Source organism: Apium graveolens, chromosome 2 (assembly GCF_009905375.1).
Source record: "Apium graveolens cultivar Ventura chromosome 2, ASM990537v1, whole genome shotgun sequence".
NCBI lineage: Eukaryota > Viridiplantae > Streptophyta > Magnoliopsida > Apiales > Apiaceae > Apium > Apium graveolens.
In genome coordinates, this window is record NC_133648.1 from 168,169,545 (window position 1) to 168,192,823 (window position 23,279).

Genomic DNA, 23,279 nt, shown 5'->3' on the forward strand with positions numbered 1-23,279 from the left:
CAGTGAAAAGTCGTCAACATTAGTCCTGGTGAAGTTGATTAATATGTTCATGCATCGGAATGATAAGGTTAAAGATATTTGAAACAGTTCATAGGATTAGTGTGAAGATTTCAAGGGTTAAAGTGAAGTTGATTGAAGAATATAGAAGACTTAACAATACAATGCAAAGATTATAATAGGAAGAAATGAGAGCGTCACTAGTCGCATTATGCGTCAGTGATCTGCGTCAGTGATCTGTGAAAAAAACTAAATATTATTTCTAGAAAGATTGTTAATTGATGATTCATGTTAAAGCACAATGTCATATGAATAGTATGAAGACTAAAAATTTGAAGATTAGAAGAGGAACAACTTAGAAGCTTACGAAGGTCAAGATTAAGGGTTTAAGGACAAAAAGGCCTTAATGGATCACAATTACAAGAGTATTTCTTATGATTATTGTTGGCTCCAAGACTTAATATGACATATAAACTCTTTCTTATAAATGTTTATACATCGGTGGCCATCAAGAACTCAAGCAATACAATATTCAATGCCCGGTCACCATGGTTCTTGTCTTCCTGTGTGCTAGTCGCCTTTTTACTAGAATTAAAGCCTCAAATTATTTCCAAGACAAGTTAAGGTCGCCTTTTAAGGCTTCTGGGACATCAGGTCACCTTGAAGAAGTCACATGGTCGCCTTGGATCTTCTTAAAGTGGTCCCTGTAGCACATGATCGCCTTAAACATTAAGGAGCTTGAAAATTTCTAAAAAAACCCACACAAGGTGACCTGAACATGGTCAACTCTAGGGTGAGTGCAAGGAGCATGCCGCCTTGTAGTCACCAGTCATTCTTGATGGCTTAAGTCGCCTTCTTCCACGGCCCAAGTCGCCATCTAGCACAATAAGCATCCAAGCCGTCTTCTAAGGCATAATCAAGTCCAAGTCGCCTTGGACAAGGCCTTGGTCGCCTTCAAGAAAGGTTGTCACCTCAAAAATTATGTACTTGGTCACCTTCTATCATTTTATGGCCCACTTGGAGATCTGAATACTTGGTTTACAGTAAGTCACGTAGCCTTTCCCCTACTCCAAGACAACAATTAAACCAAAGCCTATATAATCAATCAATCAGAAGCCAAATTCTGCAAAATTCAATTCTTGGAGAATAATTTGATTTGATTTGTTGATTTTTATGAAGAAAAGTGCTGCCAATTTTTTCTACACCACGTTAAAGACTTACACAACTACACTTACATGTTACAAATCTATGTGTCCGTTTGGGAAATCTTAAAATAAATAACTTATAACTTAAAATGATTAAGTGCGAAATAAGTGATAAGTTGATAAATATTTATAAATTTTATAAGTGTTTGGATAAATTTACTTATAAGTCAGAAGTTTTTTTACTTAAATGAATTAAAATAAATAATTATTAAATACAATTATCTTAGTTCATGAATCTTAAATTATAAAATATTTAAAAATTTATATTTTAAAATCAAAACTTTAAAAAAAAGTGAAAAAATGAAAATAAGTTAGAAAAAAGTACGTCTCTGCCAACTTTCCACTTATAAGCTTATAAGTTGTGAATTCAACTTATAAGTTGGGTCGACAAACAGTCATCAATAAGTTGTCACGAGCTTATAAGCCATAAGTAACTTATAAATAGTAGCCAAACAGGCCCTATATTTTGATAACTATAACTTATTTGAGTGATGAAAAAAACCAAATATTTGATAGTCTATTATATTGGTTTCTTCTTGTGCTTGTTGCTTCAAATCTTTAGTATTTCAAGTTGTAAGCAAATCCTGAGATTTATTTTCATAATAAAAGAATTGAACCTCGAATATCGTGTTTAGTCTTTAACGATTAAATTACATTCACTGTAATTGAACTTGGATTACCGACCGTAAATAGAGTAAAGTATGTATCTTATTTCTATCAAAAGACGCATTTGGCAGTTGCAAATTCATAACAAATGAAAAACTGAAAAAAGGAAAGGAATCGATTTTGGCGTAACTCGTTGGGACAATGATTCAAGTTGAGCGGAGCCGAATATTCGTTGAAGACGTTCGAGTTGTTAAATAAACGAGTCAAGTCGAACTGCTTGTTTAAATTAAACTAGGTCAACTCTCTAACCAAACCCGACACGTTTCATTAACGAGTAGAGTTGAGTTTGATCGCAAGCCAAACTAATCAAGTTTAAACGAGCCAAACCAAGTGTACTCACGAGCTCAACAATAGAAAAAAATGAAAATATATAAAAAATTAACTATTTTTGAAATTATGAACATTAAATAATAAAATTAAAGTTTAATAGTTCTTTATTTAAATTATAAACAGGTTCAGGTTCGGGTTCGGGTTCTAGTTCAGGATCTAGCTCAAGCTCAAGAGCCAGATTCTCGAGTTTCGAGTCAAGTTAACTCGAATTCGGCATATACTCGACTCGTTTAACTAGACGACCTCAAACTTGTGTTCAAGCTCGAGTTCGGGCTCTCGTACAAATCGAGCCTTGTTAAACAAGTTCGAGCTCGGACAACCTAACTCGAATAACACCCTGTACTTCGTTGATAAGATTACACCGTCAGCACAAACAACCCAACTCGCCCTAATAACTTTCACTGCATTGCAAAGTATCAAACAAATAGAAAAATGCAAAAACATATTTAAAAGGACACTTCTGTTGTATTAGTTTTTTCGTGCAAGTACTTAGCGGTTGGTTCCATATGCTTGTCTGAGGTATGCCTTAGCTAGTGATTATCTTCTTTTTTGAGTTCATATATTTTCACTTGGCAAAAAAAATTACAGTACCACTAAAACCAAAAACCATTTCGTCTTGAACATGTCTCAGTTCATTTTACCAAGGTAAAAACTCTTGAACATGTCTCAGTTCATTTTACCAAGGTAAAAACTCAAAAACTATTAAGAAAACACATTATTTTAGGTGGTCATTCAGCTGAGAAGATAGCAGTCACATTACGCATGACGACAGTCTACAGATATATCCAGTTAATATAAGAATTGAAGAGCAAAAGTAAACAATTTAGTACATAGCTTCGATGGCAAAGTACGATTCAAACACTGCCTACATACCACTTACAACTAAACTGCAAGTAAAGTAGTTTCATACATCACCTCTGTAGGTATAAGCTAAAATCTGTCCTGGGTCACTACTATTGGTCGAGCTTCTGACTGCTTTCGTGTAAGATATGGACCATTTTTAACAGCTTCCTGCAGCTGCAAATAATATGTTTATAATTAGGAAACAACTTTCAATCTCATAGCAATTTTTTTGGGTCCGCAGTATCAATTTTGAGAAAAATATGCAGCAAACTCTCAATCACTTGCATTTATTAGGCACCATAATTATATAGTGCAAGTAGTTGACAAATTCTTGGAATTGCATGTGCATATTTTTATGTAAAATTACAAGACATCCCAAGGTTTGATACTTTATTATATGCACTGAAAATTGAGGTGCAAGTTAACAGATACTTCCCGAAAAGGATCGGTAATTCTCTACAGGTGAGTTAATATAGATCCATAAACATGTTTCATTGTGTAAGACAATAGTGCCTACTGCCGATAGGTAGCTCATCAAAATTATAAATCTCATACCTTTGCAGCTACTCCAGCAAGCATAGGGTCTCTGATTAATTCGCTTGATGTGAACGTCTTGTAGATTGCCAAACAACAATCATGTCTCGCTTCCATACCTGCAAATTTTCAGAACTGATATAGTTGTAATAGTGAGTTTTGGATTTTCCACACCATAAAACAGGTTGTGGTCTTTTGTATATATAGACTTAGTTTTACATGTCTGTTACAATTATTCTATCTAAAATAAGATCAGTTTACATAGAGCTTATCTTTACAACAGAATGATAAAGATACAAGTGGATAAGGGTAATTTCTAACTGTTATGATAACTAAGATCAAGTCTTCTGCACCACAGATTTAGGACTTGTCTGAGATGTGTCAATACCCCCCAAGTAGAGCATCCCATCGCGGATGGTCAACTTGTGTCTAAGTTCTTCGAACCGTTGTTTAGGTAATCCTTTGGTGAAGAAGTCAGCAAGTTGGCAAGTTGGTCACAAGAAGAGATGAAGCGAACACTAAGTTGTTTGCGAGCTACTCTTTCACGTACAAAATGAAAATCAATTTCAATGTGTTTCGTGCGGGCATGAAAAATGGGATTCACCGTAAGATAAGTTGCCCCAAGATTATCACACCATAAAATCGGAGATGGAGGAGGATGGTAGCCTATCTCAGATAACAGAGATTGTACCCATATTAGTTCAGCTGTAGCAGTAGCCAGAGACTTATATTCTGCTTCGGTGCTGGACATGGAAACGGTTTTTTGCTTTCTGGCACTCCACGAGACCAAGTTACCACAAAAAAAGAGCGAATAGTCACCTAGTGGAACGGCGATCATCTGGACAACCGGCCCAATCAGCATCAGAATATGCTTGGAGACTAAGACTAGCAGAGGGACGAAGAAGTAAGCCATGATGCACGGTTGCTTTGAGATAGCGAAGTATCCGTTTTACAAGTGACCAATGATCTTCAGTAGGATCATGCATGTACTGACACACTTTATTGACAGCGTATGAGATATCTGGTCTAGTAAATTGTAGATATTGTAGTGCGCCTACAACACTCCGATATAGTGTAGCATCCTTCATTTTGGAGCCTGTTGCTTTAGTAATAGTTAATTGAGTACTCAATGGTGTAGAAATAGGTGCTGCCCCATCCATCTTTGTTTTCCTCAGCAAGTCAACAATATATTTTTGCTGAGACAAAAATAAACCAGATGCAAACCTGGTAACTTCAACCCCAAGAAAGTAAGACAAATTTCCCAAATCTTTAATTGCAAAAGTTGTGTTAAGCTGCTCAATTGTTTGTTGAACCTTACGGGAATTAGAGCCGGTAATAATAAGGTCATCGACATAGACAAGAACAAAGAGCTTATATGTACTAGTTGACTTAATAAATAAAGAGATGTCTGCCTTTGAAGCTTGGAAACCCATACCAATAAGAAAGCTGCTCAACCGTTTATACCACTCCCGAGGTGATTGCTTGAGGCCGTATATGGATTTGAGAAGAAGACACACATAATGCGGGAATCGAGGACCCACAAATCCAGGAGGTTGTTTCATATACACCTCCTCAGTGAGATTGCCATGAAGAAACGCATTTTGTACATCAAGTTGTCTCAACGGCCAGTTATTAGATAAAGCAATGGTAAGAATAATTCGAATTGTACATGGCTTAACTACGGGACTGAATGTCTCGTTGTAATCAATTCCAGCTTGTTGATTGAATCCTTTGGCAACAAGACGGGCCTTGCGCCGCTCTATAGAACCATCTGGATGCTGTTTAACTTTAAAAACCCATTTGCGTCCAACTATGTTGATGTTGGGTTTCATCGGGACTAAAGTCCACGTACCATTTGCTAGCAAAGCGTTGAGCTCAAGATCCATGGCAGCCCTCCAAGCAGGATCTTTTATCGCTTGAGAGTAACATGTAGGTTCCCATAGGTCTTCCCAAAGTAATGGATGTTTGGTGGCCAAAAGAATTTTCTTCTTAAAAATATTATTTTTTGAACGTGTAACCATGTTGTGGGATGGTTCTGTTTGTCGGGGAGCACGAGACATTATTTCTGGTATTGAGTCCGGTGTGGCTGTAGAATCAGAAACAGTAAGTGGTACATGTGACTGGTTATTAATGGGAAGCTGTTGTTCATGGTGGGTGTCATTTGTGGGTTGATCATGTGAGAGTTGTGGTGTTTCATTGAGCAAGTGTGTTGGTTCTACAAAAGGGACTGAGGGAAAAAATGTTACCTCTTGGACTGGTGAAACATTCTCGGGTGAGTTTCCAAGTGAGAGAGTGGTACTCAAGCTGGACTCCTGGAAAGGAAACACTGCCTCTTCAAAGCGTACATGCTTGGAAATATAAGTACGGTTTGTAGGAATATGATGACACAAGTAACCTTTGTGAATGGAACTATAGCCAATAAAAACACATGGAAGAGATCTATGATCAAGTTTATGAGCACTGTAAGGACGTAAAAATGGATAACATAGTGAGCCAAAAACACGTAAATGCTCATAATTAGGAGTTTGCTTAAACAAGATCTCTAAAGGAGTTTTATTTTTCAAGAGCGGAGTAGGCAAACGATTTATAAGGTAACATGATGTTAAGAATGCTTCAGACCAATAAGATAGAGGCATATGTGCATTTGTTAGCAAAGTACGACCTGTTTCAACAATGTGGCGATGTCGCCGTTCTGCAAGGCCATTTTGTTCAGATGTGTGTGGGCAAGAGAATCGATGAAAAACTCCCTGAGATTCAAGAAAAGGTGTAAACTTTTTGAATTCACCGCCATTGTCAGATTGAAAAACTTTAATTTTTTGGTTAAGGAAGTTTTCAATCCTTGCTTTAAATTTAACAAATATAGTTAAAGCATCAGACTTTCTTGCAAGTGGATAAACCCAAATAAATTTACTGAATACATCAACTAAGAGTAGATAATAGCGATAACCATTTCTGGAAAGTACAGGTGAAGGATCCCACAAATCCGAAACAATTAACTGAAGAGGTTCACTAAGGACTGTGGAACTTAATGGAAATGACAACTTGCAACTCTTGCTAACATAACACGAATTACAAAAACGAAAACCCTTATTTGAAACTGACAAAGAATAAGAACTGATTATTGATCGCACGGTCCGCATCATTGGATGTCCAAGACGGTTGTGCCACAAATGAAATGAACTGGAACTAAAAAAAGAAGCCGAATTAGGAGTATGATATGGTGCAGCATTATGAAAGTGATATAACCCATCTTTAAGTTGTCCGTGAAGTACCACTCTCCCTGTTTGACGATCCTTTACATAGAAAACATGTGGATGAAATTCAAACCAAACATTATTATCTTTAGAAAATTGAGCAACAGAAAGCAAATTGGTAGATATATGAGGAACATGTAAAATGTTATTAAGTTGAAAGGAACGAGAAGGTGTGTGTAGCCGAGACTTACCAACATGAGCCACTGGAACAGAATTACCATTACCAACAAGCATTTGATCCGGTCCATCATAATCAGAGTAAAACTGCAAGTTGCTTAGATCAGAGGTCACATGGTGAGTGGCGCCACTATCTAGAAACCAGGTGGATGCATTAATAGGCTGAGATGTAGCAACATAAGTCGTAGGTGCAGGTGCAGCAGGAGGAGAAATATCTTTATTAAAGCGATGCCAGCAATTAACAACATGGTGATTTTGACGACCACATAGCTGACAAGGGCCTGATAAGCGAACACTTGTTGATAACCGTCCCTTTTGCTGATTTTGAAGCCGGCTTGTATAGCGTTGAGCTCAAGATCCATGGCAGCCCTCCAAGCAGGATCTTTTATCGCTTGAGAGTAACATGTAGGTTCCCATAGGTCTTCCGAAAGTAATGGATGTTTGGTGGCCAAAAGAATTTTCTTCTTAAAAATATTATTCTTTGAACGTGTAACCATGTTGTGGGATGGTTCTGTTTGTCGGGGAGCACGAGACATCCAACACCATTTCTTCTCCCTCCTGACAAATCCATCATCTTCTCACTGTGAAACTCGATTCGAAGAATTACCTCATGTGGAAATTTCAGTTTATGCCTTTATTGAGAGGCTATGATCTCATGGGCTACGTTGATGGGACAATTCCATGTCCTCCTCGTACGATCCCTACATCTTCCACCGATACAACGGCCAGCACTAATACCATCATAAATCCAGAATATATATCATGGGTTAAGCAAGATCAAATCCTGCTTGGATGGTTGTTATCTTCTCTAACAGAACCTGTTCTCGCTCAAATTGTTGGGCTTGAGACATCTGCTGATGTTTGGAATGCTCTGCAACGACACTTTGCATCCAACTCCCGATCTCGTATTATGCAACTTCGTCGCGAATTACAATTGCTAAAAAAAGGTAACAAAAGCAATGTCTGAGTATTTTTTGTTTGCTAAACAGCTTAGTGACAATCTTGCAGCTTGTGGTCATGCCATCACAGTAGCAGATCTGCAGCAATATATTTTGAGTGGCTTAGACTCTGCATATGACGCTATTGTCACAACTCTAACTGCAACTAATGTTGATCTTACTTTGGAAGATTTTCAAGCACATCTTCTCTCATTTGAGATGCGTCTGGAGTCCCAAACTAGTGTCCTTGGAGCTGCACCTACAGCAAACTTGGCCAAATCTAATTCCAACTATGTTAAACGAAGCGGCAATAATTATCATCAGCCTTTGTCTCGTTCCTTCAATCATACAAGGAACTATACAAGCCGGCTTCAAAATCAGCAAAAGGGACGGTTATCAACAAGTGTTCGCTTATCAGGCCCTTGTCAGCTATGCGGTCGTCAAAATCACCACGTTGTTAATTGCTGGCATCGCTTTAATAAAGATTTTTCTCCTCCTGCTGCACCTGCACCTACGGCTTATGTTGCTACATCTCAGCCTATTAATGCATCCACCTGGCTTCCAGATAGTGGCGCCACTCACCATGTGACCTCTGATCTAAGCAACTTGCAGCTTTACTCTGATTATGATGGACCGGATCAAATGCTTGTTGGTAATGGTAATTCTGTTCCAGTGGCTCATGTTGGTAAGTCTCGGCTACACACACCTTCTCGTTCCTTTCAACTTAATAACATTTTACATGTTCTTCATATATCTACCAATTTGCTTTCTGTTGCTCAATTTTCTAAAGATCATAATGTTTGGTTTGAATTTCATCCACATGTTTTCTATGTAAAGGATCGTCAAACAGGGAGAGTGGTACTTCACGGACAACTTAAAGATGGGTTATATCACTTTCATAATGCTGCACCATATCATACTCCTAATTCGGCCTCTTTTTTTAGTTCCAGTTCATTGCATTTGTGGCACAACCGTCTTGGACATCCAATGATGCGGACCGTGCGATCAATAATCAGTTCTTATTTTTTGCCAGTTTCAAATAAGGGTTTTCGTTTTTGTAATTCGTGTTATGTTAGCAAGAGTTGCAAGTTGTCATTTCCATTAAGTTGCAAGTTGTACATCAAGCTGTCTCAACGGCCAGTTATTAGATAAAGCAATGGTAAGAATAATTCGAATTGTACATGGCTTAACTACGGGACTGAATGTCTCGTTGTAATCAATTCCAGCTTGTTGATTGAATCCTTTGGCAACAAGACGGGCATTGCGCCGCTCTATAGAACCATCTGGATGCTGTTTAACTTTAAAAACCCATTTGCATCCAACTATGTTGATGTTGGGTTTCATCGGGACTAAAGTCCACGTACCATTGAGTTTTGAATTTTCCACACCATAAAACAGGTTGTGGTCTTTTGTATATATAGACTTAGTTTTACATGTCTGTTACAATTATTCTATCTAAAATAAGATAAGTTTACATACAGCTTATCTTTACAACAGAATGATAAAGATACAAGTGGATAATGGTAATTTCTAACTGTTATGATAACTAAGATTAAGTCTTCTGCACCACAGATTTAGGACTTGTCTGAGATGTGTAATAGTAATTACATGGACATAGCATCATCACATTCAGCATTAGGTATGCAGATATAATTTTATCTAGAGGTAACATGGTCAAAACATCGTATATAAAAACAAAATATAAGCCCTGGGGGGGTACAGACAGATAGATAGACAGATAGACAGAGAGAAAGATAGAGAGATAGACAGACAAAGAGAGAGAGAGAGAGAGAGAGAGAGAGAAAGACAGAGAGAGAGAGACAGACAGGCAGAGAGACAGACAGAGAGAGAGATAGAGAGATAGACAGACAGACAGATAGAGATAGACAGAGAAAGAGACAGAGAGAGAGAGAGGAGAGAGAGAGACAGACAGAGAGAGAGACAGAGTGAGAGAGAGACAGAGTGAGAGAGACAGAGAGAGAGACAGAGTGAGAGAGACAGAGAGAGAGACATAGAGAGACAGAGAGAGAGATAGACAGAGAGAGAGAGACAGATAGACAGAGAGATAGACAGATAGACAGAGAGAGAGACATAGAGAGAGAGACAGATAGAGAGAGAGAGATAGAGAGAGATAGATAGCTAGACAGAGAGATAGACAGAGAGAGAAAGAGAGATAGAGAGATAGAGAGATAGATAGAGAGATAGAGAGACAGAGAGACAGAGAGACAGAGAAAGAGAGAGAGATAGATAGATGGATGGATAGATGGATAGATATATGGATAGATAGATGGATAGATAGATATATGGATAGATAGATGGATAGATAGATGGATGGATAGATGGATAGATAGATGGATGGATGAAAGCACACATACACCTACTACGTACCCGGGGGTGGGGGGGATTTGCCCCTTTCTTGGCTAGTAATTAAATACTGTGTGTATGTATCACAAGACATATACCTCCCATATCCTAGTGATTACTGTCTAGCCCCACAACCCACTGTCCCAACTGGCATATTTATAATATTTATATTCTGTTTGCTAAATAAACAAAACCGACATGCATATGTATTACAAGACATATACCTCTTACATCCTAGTGATTATATACAGCCAACAGACCCACTGTCCCAACTGTCATATTTATCATATTATTTTCTGTATGCTAAGAAAACTGATTAGGGTTTAGGGTTATTTATACACTAATACTAACTGATACGATATGAAAACTGCATAAATTATAATTATAATTATGATCACCTTCCTCCCCCCTCCTTTTTGTTTCTTCTGGTAACAAAATGTGTTCTGCAATATCAGCAGTTCACAATTTTGTAGATGCCATTATGAAAACAAACGCATATCCGAAGATATAGTCTTTAAATAATCCTCAAATACACAAACAAGATGCAGAGTGTAGTATTACAACTAGTGAAAGTACTCCTTACCAATCTTAGTAGTTTCAGTATAACTGTCAGTTATTATATTTATCATCTCTTGTCTGGAGCAGATCTCCATCAGGCACCACGATCTAACCACTAATCCCTTTATCAATCTATATCCCTGTGAACGTGCATAACAAAAGTTAAGTGAAATATATACTAAAAAGTTCTGCAATAAGTCGTACTTACTTGGCTAAAGTAAACACTGTATCATAACAAATTTCTTTAAACTAATACTATATGTAGCTTTACATGAACACAATTAAGAACAAGAGATCAGGATATATATAGAGTTGTTGTAACTGTACACTGCCTGCAAATTTAGTCTACCCCAGTCACATGAGCAACTTCTTGTGCCTAACTGGTAGTAAAGAAAACCTTTTTTAGCAGCTAAGTATCAAGATGGATTTCCTACTACCATATCAGGTGTCATCAAAGTGATGAGACAGTGAACTACATCTTAAATAAAGCATGCTACCTGACCTGCGTCTTCTGTTGAGAAAATCTTATCATCGAGGATGACAGTTTATTAATAATTTAAGGATGTATCTCATTCTCAAGACCAGATTTCCATGATTTAAGTATCAACAGCATCAACTCAAATTTAACCGTAAGGCATGCAAAATTGTATCTTACCGCCAGACGAATATCTGAATCTTGTTGAAGAACTGAAAGTAAGAGGCCCTGCAACATGCAGATCCAGTCGATTAAAAATTTATACTTTAGCAATATAAAAGTAGATAGGTAGATTATAAAAAAATACAAATCTACGTACTTGGTGAACAGACATTACAAGTGATACATTACAGTTTCAGAATATATAAAGGCAGACATTCAATCTACAACATAAGAATGCAGGTCTATTGACCGAGTAAGGCTCTGTTTGGGATTGATGGTAAAAATTGTTGTGATGTTACAAAAAGGGCCAGTAGAAAACGTGCTATTGCAAAAATCAGTTAACTGTTTGGTAATTTTTTTGATTTCCGCATATTTTTTTGTTATAATATAAAAAAAAGGTTTTTGGTGAGATTTGATACTTAAATCAGCAGTTGCTTCCTGCAAAAGCTAGAAAGTAACTTATTTCAAAAGCACAGGGACCTTCTTTCTCCAAAAGCAGCTTTTAGGCTAAAAGCACTTTTTAAAAAAGCTGAATTTAAAATTTACCAAACAGTATTTTACCTGCTTTTCAGTAAAAATCTACTAATGCTGTCTGCAAAAACAATATTAAACCAGGCCTAAACTTAAAAACAACAGTTGCTACACTCTTACAGAATTGAAGCCGGTATTATTTCATAACATATAAGATTTTACAACTTTTTTTGCTTTCACTGACCCAAAGAACATTGACCAATTACTTTTTCATCGTGATTCTTTTTGTTTGAGGTGTTTACACAAAACCACCAAACTTGGATATTCTATTATATTTTTTAAACAAATTTACAGCCTATGTTATACGCTTACACTAATAAAAATGTATTATATTTATGTTTGTTTACTTTATTACGTGTAAAAAATATAGATATTTGCATTTGCCATATCATCATAACACTTCATCATTTTAGGTACACTAAAAATCCATGTTGGTCCTCTTACAAGAATTTCTAGAAATTTCCAGCACTACATATAGATTTTGTGATATGTTAAGAACCATTTATGTAGTTCAAAAAAATGAAGTAATTAGAGTACAACAGTATGGAAAGAGTAGATAACAATTCCAAATTAAAAACAAACCAGCTAACATTTTATGAATTGGGTTTAAGCATTCACAACTACCATTGACCAAAGCTTCATATAAATAATGTTTTAACAAACATACCATGGTTGGGAAGATAAACTTCTTTACAAATCCTTGAATAAAATAATTAAAAAGAAGCTTAGATTGCAACAGTTAAGGGTAGTTGACTAACTGATGGTGTTAACTTGGAGGACTTGGATGCTGTTGCATAGATCAAACGGTGAAGGCTTTCTTCTGCATTATTATCGAGTATCATGTCATCTCCGGGTCGAGGTTCTCCAGCAATGTTTCCAAGAGCATGTAGACCAGCCTGTGTATTCCATTGTAACACCAAAACAGATCACATAATATGTTACCGATTTCGAGGAATTTTTTTATCTAATATCCTAGTTATACAATTATCATCTTTGATGATCCATTGTACTTATCAAACGCCATCCTCATTAAAAAAAAACTTTGATGATCCATTGTGTTTAAATTGTTGATTCCTATAATTCTCCTTTATCACATCTTAAAATGCATCTTTCCAGCGACCTAATTTTGACTAGTTAAACCTATGAAATAAAGGTGTAAAGAATGTAAAAGAAATATTATTCGAACAAAACTAAATAAAACTTGTAAAGAAAAAACAAATCTACATCTCAAAACTAAATTAAACTTTGTATTAATTCTTTATAGACTTGGTCAAACAAAAGGAGGAAAGACTACTTAAATATGAGCAAGCATAATGACTTACTAGCTGTTTGCCACCACGACCATGAAAAGCAAAGGCAGCGTCCACGACATGCCTAGCAGCGGGAGGTGAACTTGAAAGCAACATTTTAGCTCCTTGAATAGCTGGAAGTAAAATTATAGCACCGCCATTTTCAAAATTTTAAAAATGATTATAGTGTATTACAGAAGATGTGAGCATCATACTCATTTAGACAACGTACAAGGTTAAGAAGCCTTGGCTAACATAACTGTATACTTATGGAAGAAGTCTATAAGAATTGTCTGGCAAAGATAAAGGAGTGGTGCACAAAAGGTTACGCAAAGTTGGAGTTTATCTCACATAATTACAATAGGACAATTAGTGTTCTAAACTGTTAAGTTGAAATATTAATATCAGGTTTGCCGACTTTTCGATATTTTCTTTATACCGGTATTACACAATTGCCTTTTAGGCCAAAACATACAAACTATTTATAACATTGTCAATCTTGATACTCCCAGGCAGGTCCAGGTAAAATAGATAGTACTTGGTAAATAGTAATTGAAGATTGATATGATCTCCAAGATGGAAGTATTTATTTGGTCATTTTAAACCTTGAATGTGTTGTGGATTCATCTGAAACACAAGTGCATTTACATATCAATTACATTAAAATAAAATTGGTTCTTGTTTAGACCAAATTAAGTTATTTCATTGTTGAGATGTGAAATGCCAGCCTATACAACAAAATCGCGAAGCTAATAGGTTGTATAGCCAAAATGGAGAAGTGATATACAAAAGCAGACTTACATGACCCTATGTTACCCAATGCTTCAAGTGCACATTCACATTCATCTGGATCCTGACTTTCTACCTCCTTGAACCTTCCATCAATAGCAGAAGTTACAGTTCTAAGACCTAAAGCCAGGAGATTGTTAAGTTCAGTGAATTTGTGTTTAGAAACATAAGACTTATTTCAAATGAATGAATCCAATAATTATCACTAAGAATTCTTAAACATGGAGTTAAATTTTGAATGACATAGAACTGAACCAAATTCAACTTCTTTCGAAAATCCAAACATTCAGATAAGATGAAATCCCAGTTTCAAACATGCCATAAATTATTTTTGCGATACTTAGAAAGACAACAAGCACTTAAGGTGTACACAAACCTTTGGACCTTCCATCAGATGAGGGTATAAGAGTAAAAATTTGCATCAAGATTCAAGAACTAAGAAACTGACAAGTTCAAAAGCTTCTTTGGCCACTAAAAACAATATTTAATAGGGACATTTATCATGAACAATGTCTTTCCACACCGAATGCTGATCAATGATGTGAATGCAGCCTGTGTCCCCTAAATTTAGTTGATAATTACAGAAATTTAACAGTATCTTACAGAAATATTAGTTGATAAAAAGCAGCGGCAAAGATGTGTGTATTGTATATATGTACAATAAATACATATATTGTGAGAATATGAGTGATTTTATAGTCTATAATAATGCTATTTTTTCATCATTATTTGAGTTATATATCAATATAACTAGGGGGTATAAATTATCTAATTCCATCATCTACGTAACGGAATTCCATTTCTCATCCAAGTTCTCTCATGGAATCACATCAGACACCCTTTATACATTAGTAAGCATTTCCTCTGTTCAGAACTGACTGTATTTTACCCTTGCAGTAAAAAGGTGGTATCCATAAGTGTCATCTAATGAACTGGATTACCAACTAACCACAAGTCGGCAGCATTCTATACTACAATGAGCTTGCAAAGAGAAACAGCTGAAGGACTACTTATCAACACACAACAAGCAATAAGATTACTAATAGTATTATTTTACAGTAGGCTCAAGAACATTCTGAACATAATTGAATCAGTGATGTGCATATAGTTTTTTTATAGTATTTATTCTCGTACACACTAAACTGCAATATCCATTAATTGAAGAGATAAGAAAGACGCGTAAGTCTATTTTTTTTTGGAAGAAACATCATTTGCACTGTGCATGTGCCTACAATATTATGTGTTTATTGAACCAAAGGCCACCCTGTACCAAAATTTATAATTAACTCAGGGTTATTCTTCCAATTAACATGGTCTCAATTTTAGAAATTTAGGTTTAAAGACACCAAACATTTTGACCCTCAATGTGTCCACACTCGAGTTCATTGAGAGTTGACAGTCATTTAGTCTCCAAAATACAGCAAAACTAAATTATAACAATCTCCAAACACCAGGCTTGTTAATGTGCATGCTAGTTAGCCAACATAATGAATCAGAAAAATTGTAAAACGATATTCAGACGGACATAATAACCACCGCATACATTGATGAAAGAATTTAAAATATAATATAGTATGCAACCTTAATACAGATAATGATAAACGAAGACAGACAAAAAACATAAATCTTACTGGTTTCATCAATGAACATGTAAATGTTATCTTTAGACAAAAGCCTTCCACATATCATCATTGATCTAGATCTTAGTATTGAGTCAGTCATTGGATTGCTGCATATTAATATAGTAACAAGAATCATAAACTAAAAAATTCACAAATAATGGTTGAGAAGATCCATTTGTCATATACGAACCTGATGATGGAACTGAGCAGCTCAAGAATTGTAGTCTTGGACAAAAACTCCGTACCATGTGGAACTTCTGCTGCCTTCATAAATCATCCCCATATTAAAAAAACCGAGTCAGGTGAAAGAAAGGTAGCATTGAACAAATGACAGAAAAGCAGCAGGTCAAGTACAAGTACACAATCATGTGCACTAAAGAAAGAGTTAGTTAAGTGCTTCTATTTTTCTTTTAAGAGTTGCTCACTCAATCTATTACATTTTAAGATTATTTAGTCTCCTATGTGTTGACGAATTTACAAGAAATAGTAAATCTCTTTTGTAAGGAAAATTTGGGTTCAGGTCATAACGTGTGTAGTCATCTACTAGGTGTATTTGCTTGACTACAAGTTTTGTGTCGTAATCACTAATATAAGAAGCAAAGCTCTTTAGTAGCTGCAGATCTCTGTTGGTAAATTAATTTTTTTGCAAAAATAATCTTATGCTAGTAAACAATAGATATTCTTACAACTTCCAAGGTTTCTACCATACCCTGTATTAACGTTTAATTTGTCATGAACAAAATTAACAAGCCCATACCAAGAAATTTCAATATGTAAAGTGTAAACCAAATGGACGACTTCAGAACTCAGAAATTTGAAAAGTATCGTAAAAAATTCTTCACACCTAAAAGATATCAAACCACTAATAAAAATGAGTAAGAAATATGGTAAAGGGATAGCAGATATTGCCAAACCTCATAAAGAAGTTCTAATACACTCAAAGTTTTGAGCATGTCAATTCCAGTAAGAACTTCTTCCACCAGTAAGCTAAGAAGATTTGAGTTGTAAACTACTGATGCCACAGAACTGGAAATGGAGAACAGTTTCACTATCAAAGCTAAAATGCGGACTCTTCCCTGAAACATGATATAATAGTGAGGAAAGACCGTTAAAAAGTTGCATTTATTATACCAGTCTATTGCTAGTATACCTACTAAGCAAGTACCAAGACTTTTTAGCATAGTGAATATTAACTACCATACCAAAGAGGAACTTCTTGAGAGTAAACACTTGAGGTCTGTTTCTTCATTAGTTTCAGCAGGAAAGACAATATCCTACATGTTTACAAAAGTACAAGGATTATTACTATTGAATACCATCTCCGCCACCAAGTCAGCATGTTAAAGACAGGATAAGTAGATTTCACATTCTTACCATGCCTCCTGGAGAAATAGCCAAACTCTTGATTGCATCCATCGATGCAGCACAGACTTGTTCATCACTACAGAAAAGCAAAATATAAGTTACGCTACTTCGCCTCTATCACATACATATAAAAGATAGCTAGGAAAGAAGATTAGTATATAAGTTGGACGCACATCTTCATTTTTGTCCTCTACTTATTGTTTATCTTTTTTCTTCCTATTTAGCAAACAGTTTTAGATACATACACATTGTGATCAGATTAATCTAGCAAATTTCAATAATTCAGCTTCAAATAAAGTATATTAACTTCTCTAAGGGCTAGTTAGCATTAGATTTATAGAATTTACATTCCAGACAGAAGCTCTACCCAAATTAGAGGTGTTAAACTCTGTATCCAGATTGCCGTTGTTAGCTTATTTAAAGCCTCAAAAAACCCCTTCACATCACCATTTTACTCTGTATCTAAAGGTACTTATAATTTGAGCCAGACTGTTAAACAACACTATAACAATAAGAACCATAATGTTTCTTTCAAGACATATATCTTCACAATTGATTTTTAACAGTTTGAGTCTACCATGAAGCTTATCCAGAGCACAATTAATTCAAATTATTTATAAAATAAAAATAAAAGGATCCGATTTCCGTGATTAGCACAGTATATGAGGCCTCATTAGGTATTTAAAGTGTGTTCTATCCAAAGAATTGCATACTCCGAGGTCCCAAATAATATAAGCATCAACATTGAGACAACAAGGCAGGAACAATACGTGAATAATAATGTCCTGAGAACAATTTTTAGTGCGGCAGACTAATGATCTTCTGGAGTTTTTCCATTATACTCGTATTAGGCATGACATGACATTGGTGTGGTATTGGATCAGAGTCAGATCCATGATTACACCCTCCTATAGATGAGTCCATAATGTCTAGGGACTGCGGCCTGTAGACAACTTGTTTCATAATTATCTTCTTGACTTTATCTCATAAACATCACTTATCAATATGATTTGTTGGTCATAGACAATTTTTTTTCTATATTATAGAACATTAAAAAAATATGAAATTCTATGTTTTGCACTTGGATACCTCCGACACCTGCATCATTTTTGTCCATTTTCAGAACTATAAAACAAGGTCACATATGGATCTGTGCCTCTGTCCACCACTCCACCCCATACCCGACTCTAATTAACATAATTTGTAATACTTAATTCCAATCAAACAGTCCGTTCTTTCGTTCCCATCAATCAGTGATTATCAGTCTAATTTTCACTCGCTTCAAATTATGCATCGATTCCTAAATAGATTTCTTTGGTAGCTTTCCCTACCTCTTCTATAGACAAAAGAGCAAATAGCACAAAAAAAAGGTTATCAGAAATAAGCCATGGAAAAGTATAAGGATGATTACCCCTCAGTTAGGCTAGTCAGCAATAGAGGATACAGTTTATACTCGAGAACTAACTGTATAGCAGTTGCAGTATCATACGTTTTCTCCAAAAGGCAAGACACCTAAAATAATTGTAACAACTTTAGAGTCATGTCTGGTAAAGTCTAGAAGTTAATCACCACTGCAATATCAAGCACCTCCAACCCAATAAGTAAACGAAAAATATTGTATTTAACTAAAATTAATTCTAAATGCATAGGCACACAACATAATAGCAAGTGATTAAGCACATATAGGAATATATGTGCTTCTAATCTTATGTTGGACAACCGAAGTAGAGAGTTTTTCTAAGCTTGTAGAACTGAAGGATATTTATTCTCCCATACTAATGAAGTAGAGAGTTTGTCTAAGCTTGTGCTACACAATGATATTTATTCTTCCAAGACTTGAGGAAAATGTGATCAGAAACTGAACATATTTATGTCTGTGCTACTTCAACCTAAAGTCGATATTTTGCATATCTCAAACATGAGTAAAATCAATAGTTACAAAATTTGTTGGCAGGACACATAAATGATTAATTCATGTATGTCAAGTACATTTAATTACATCTAACAATCTAAGAAAGTGGCTCTATACTCTGTATTACTTCAACTAATGCATTCAAGCAACACAGAGTAACACGATATTTACTAAACCAAATGGCATGCGGTAGATATTTGTAGAACCAATTATTTATTTAGTAGCACAAATTTACAGTGGCTTGCTTCTACAACTGATCAACTGTACGATATTTCAAAAATTTAGACTACTGCATTCTAAAAACTTTGAGGGCTGTATCACTATGGTCGCCCTTACAATGAACATTAAAAAAGCAAATCCATGAATATACTTTGGTTTAAAAAACTGTTCACATAGTACAAGTGTGTTATAGTAAACTCCTCTTGGTCGTTCCAAATTTAATCGATGTAGCATATATACGAAATTGATGAGCTAAGTAGATCAAAATATGTACATTTTAAAGGACCGAGCAAGGGTTTCCAAATTGATTGGTGTAGTTGAGAAATCCTTTTTCTTCCAAGGAAAAAGTGAGGGTGAACAGATTAAGGAGAAAGTGTGTGTGTTTGTGTGTGTGTCTGTGTGTGTGTTCATATTAAAAAAGAATTTAAGATCACCAGTTTAACTATGTTTATAATGATAGTCACAGCCACAGTGACATCATTTATAGGTTTCAAAGAACCAACCAATGGTACAAAGAAGGAAATTAACGAGGATACTGAGGGCAATAGAAGTATACATACCGTTTTACAAGCTAAACCTTTGACTCTTTGAGAGTCGGCACCCAGGCCCACTACGACAAAAGGCTGAAAAATGGTCAAATGTCAATCCAACATCAAAGATAAAATATCCTGCTCTTCTGGCATATAAGTTACGATACACATGTTTTTTCTACAACTTGTTCTGAATGTAAGACGGTAGTTAGACAACTCGCTAAAGACTGAAAGTACGTTTTATTTGTTAAATAGCTTCCATAACAATGTTCACTAAGAGTTAAAATTTGATGAATATCAATAAAACAGAGGATGCTAAGAGATTTGATCAGCTTCTAGTTTTAGCAAAATTTCAAGGACTTGAGATTTTCTTTTTTTTTTATTCCAAATAAATTAGACAAAAAAACGACAAAATAAAGAACGTTACTCTAACAAGAGAAGTAATAACCTAAACAAGAAGTGTGTGATTAACATGTCCAAATATTATGAAATATATAGTGAACAAGTAATATGCACAATTTTATCAGTGTGCCATACGCGACATTAGTTGCAGCTGAAGCTCAATTAGTCGGTGAAGAAATGAGTAAAGTTTTGGTAAAGAATCATATGTAATTTTCCTCAAACACGCAAAAGTTATGGATGACATAACGAAAATGAGAAATTAGATGGTGCTAGCAGAAGTTCCGATTAGTTACTTTAACAAATGATGAAATGAGAAACCAGGAGCTACAACTTGAACAGTTGAATAGTATACAATTGAAGAGGAATGTTGTCATGTCGAAAATACCATGGAGTGAGGGATGAGGGAGGCTCCGTAGTTTGTCTTAAATAACCTTTCTAGACAATCAACAACAGTATTTTCGAGACCAGGGACATCCTCTGTTGTTTGTAAAGCACTGCAATCAGATTGAATTGCAATAAATTAAAAAGAATAGCAGGTAGGCAGTAGACTACAGTTTGTTACACTAGTACTAATTATCTCAATAAAACAAATATATAGCTACAGCCACTCAAAGCAAGAGTACTAATAATCGAGAGAGAGAGCGGGAGAGGAGAGATTATTAGAATACCGGAGAATGAGTACGAGAGGAAAGCGATTAAGGAAGTCTTTTGCAGAAACATCGGAGTGAGAACCTGAAATCGGTGAGAGAATATATATGTGCGTGTAAGAGAAATTAAAAAAGAGAGAGAGAGAGAGAGAGAGAGAGAGAGAGAGAGAGAGAGTAAAAGTAAGTAAAGAAAGAGGGGGGGATTCGAAAATAAAGATAGTAACCAGGATGGTTAGCAAAGTCAGAGGCAGCGGCAATCAACTGAGCTGTGTCGTCGACGTTTGAGTTATCATTTTCCATGGCGGTGGGCTGGCTGTCTTGCTTGCTTCTACAGGACCCAGGACACTAATACTGCTTTTACCAAATATCCCGCAGCACCCAAATTCAATTTATAAACCTTTTCATTTTTCGTTTGTTTATTTATTTATATTTTATATTTTATATTTTCAAATGTTAATCTAATCTATAATTCACCAATTAATATAATTATATTTAAAATTACTTTTTTGTTTATTTAAATTAAAAAAAATATAATTTTTAAATAAAATTATCCAAACACCTATAACTGTTATTAATTACTAATATTAATATAAATATAAAAGCTTAAAAATCGCTCGATTATATTTATCTATTTTACTAAAATTACTTTATTTTAAATACTTTTATTCGATTCAAACTTGTTTCTTTATAACCCTAGCTAATAACAAAGTCACGAACTATTTTCTACAAAAATATTTACAAAATTATAAATTGAATATATGTAAATAATAAATAAAATTGTTCATATATTTTAGTTATACTAACTAGTAAATAAAGTCGCGCTTCGTTCCGGCGTTATAATTTTTTTTATAAATATTGATATGAACTAATATTATAATTTAAATACAAATTAGTTTCAGTCGTTCTCCGTCCAACACACGAACACAATACTCAAAAAAAATTATTACTCCATGTGTCCCTACAGTTTGTTTACACTTTTTTTTTGGGATGTCCTATATTTCAAAAAAATTCAAAAATAGTAAAGTTTTTATAATATAAAAGTAACTGCATCCACTACTTCTCTCCACTATACCAACTTTATATATATAATATTAATCGTCTTCACTACTTTACTCACTTTTTTAACTTTACTTTACTACTTTATCATTTTTCTTAATATACATGCCCAACCCAAATATAAACAAATGTAAGGAACGGAGGGAGTATAAATTAAATAAAATTTATTTTGAGTCGCCCTTCCTTTAACCTAGGGGAGAACATGGGCCGGTTCGGCTCGGTTTCTTGATAAAACCGGAATCGCGACTATATATCTTTGATTCCTAAAATCGAAAATCGCAACTGCCGGTTAGAATTTGGTTTCGGTTACGGTTTAAAAATCCCGGTTCGGTTATAATCGGCTCGGTTCCAGTTAAAAACCCGGATGAAATGAAAATTGGAAAATGAAAATACAATTATAAACCCAAAATACTTATAATTGTGATTTCAAAGTTAATTGCACTTGGGATATGGCAGCTTCTGACCCTATTTGGGCACCGGATGCTGGAAGGACTGAATTAGTATCAGTTTCTTCAATCTTAATTTTCAAATGCTCTTGGTGCTTCAGTGTGCCTTTGGAGTGCTTATTCTTGCTTGTAACGGGAGTGTATGCCTCATCAATTCCAGCTGCATGGTTATGTGTTGTTGTTATCCGCAATATACAATTGATCAGTTTAAATCAAAACTAACACTAGGTTTTATAAATAAATGCAGTAGCACATACTAGTAAAAAGAAAGTAAAAGTTTTGAACACCAATGATATACCTATATTTTTCAAAGAGTTGTCTACCAAATTCTTAATGTATTTAGGTAATATATTTTGAACACTGAAGCGGCTTGTTTAAACCCAAACCATTCCTAAGACATACATTTATTTAATTATTTAAATATCATATGTTTATTTAAATATTCGGTTCGTTTCGGATTTTTTCGGTTCAGTTTTAACCAATAACCGAAATCGGATCCATGAAATCGGTTCTCTTTTTATTTTTTCGGTTTCGATTTCGGGCTCGGTTTTCATTCGACTTAGTTTTTATCTATTTTTACCGGTTTCGGTTCGGTTTCGATTTTATTTCAGTTTTTTGCTCAGCTCTACTTCAACCACAATACTCATAAAATTTTATTATAATTTAGATAAGAATTAGTTTGAGCCTCCCAGTCAAACATGATACTAATAAAAACTTATCATAATTTAGATAAAAATTAGTTTGAGCCGCACTTCCGTCAAACACAATACTAATAAAAAAAATAATACTATTAAGATAAAAATTAGTTTTGAGCCGCCATCCCGTCAAACACAATACTAATAAAAAATATTATAATTTAGATAATAATTAGTATGAATCATCCTCCCGCCAAACACATAACTAATAAAAAATTATATAGAATAAGACAATGTTAAAGGGGACCTAACCTTTCGTGTATTTGTACAACC

At 35.0% G+C, this 23,279-nt stretch overlaps 1 protein-coding gene across 3 annotated transcripts; it reads right to left on the reverse strand.

Moving 5' to 3' along the window:
• Positions 1-2,969: 2,969 nt before the first annotated feature.
• LOC141707979 (uncharacterized) lies at positions 2,970-21,176 on the reverse strand. Of its 3 annotated transcripts, XM_074511434.1 has the most exons (18): positions 21,034-21,176; positions 20,831-20,894; positions 20,548-20,656; positions 19,791-19,853; positions 18,511-18,611; positions 17,109-17,175; positions 16,937-17,008; positions 16,649-16,810; positions 15,925-15,998; positions 15,744-15,841; positions 14,125-14,232; positions 13,357-13,457; positions 12,793-12,930; positions 11,522-11,569; positions 10,892-11,006; positions 10,707-10,751; positions 3,597-3,694; positions 2,970-3,215 (listed from the first exon to the last, which is right to left on the reverse strand). In XM_074511434.1, the coding sequence occupies exons 1-18, from the start codon at positions 21,107-21,109 to the stop codon at positions 3,129-3,131; spliced, it is 1,626 nt and encodes a 541-aa protein (XP_074367535.1). In that variant the 5' UTR covers positions 21,110-21,176; the 3' UTR covers positions 2,970-3,128. The 3 variants fall into 3 exon arrangements, 2 of the variants coding, with proteins under 2 accessions (XP_074367535.1, XP_074367536.1); XR_012569247.1 differs by lacking the exon at positions 10,707-10,751 and having other exon boundaries at positions 3,597-3,710; XM_074511435.1 differs by lacking the exon at positions 10,707-10,751.
• Positions 21,177-23,279: the final 2,103 nt, after the last annotated feature.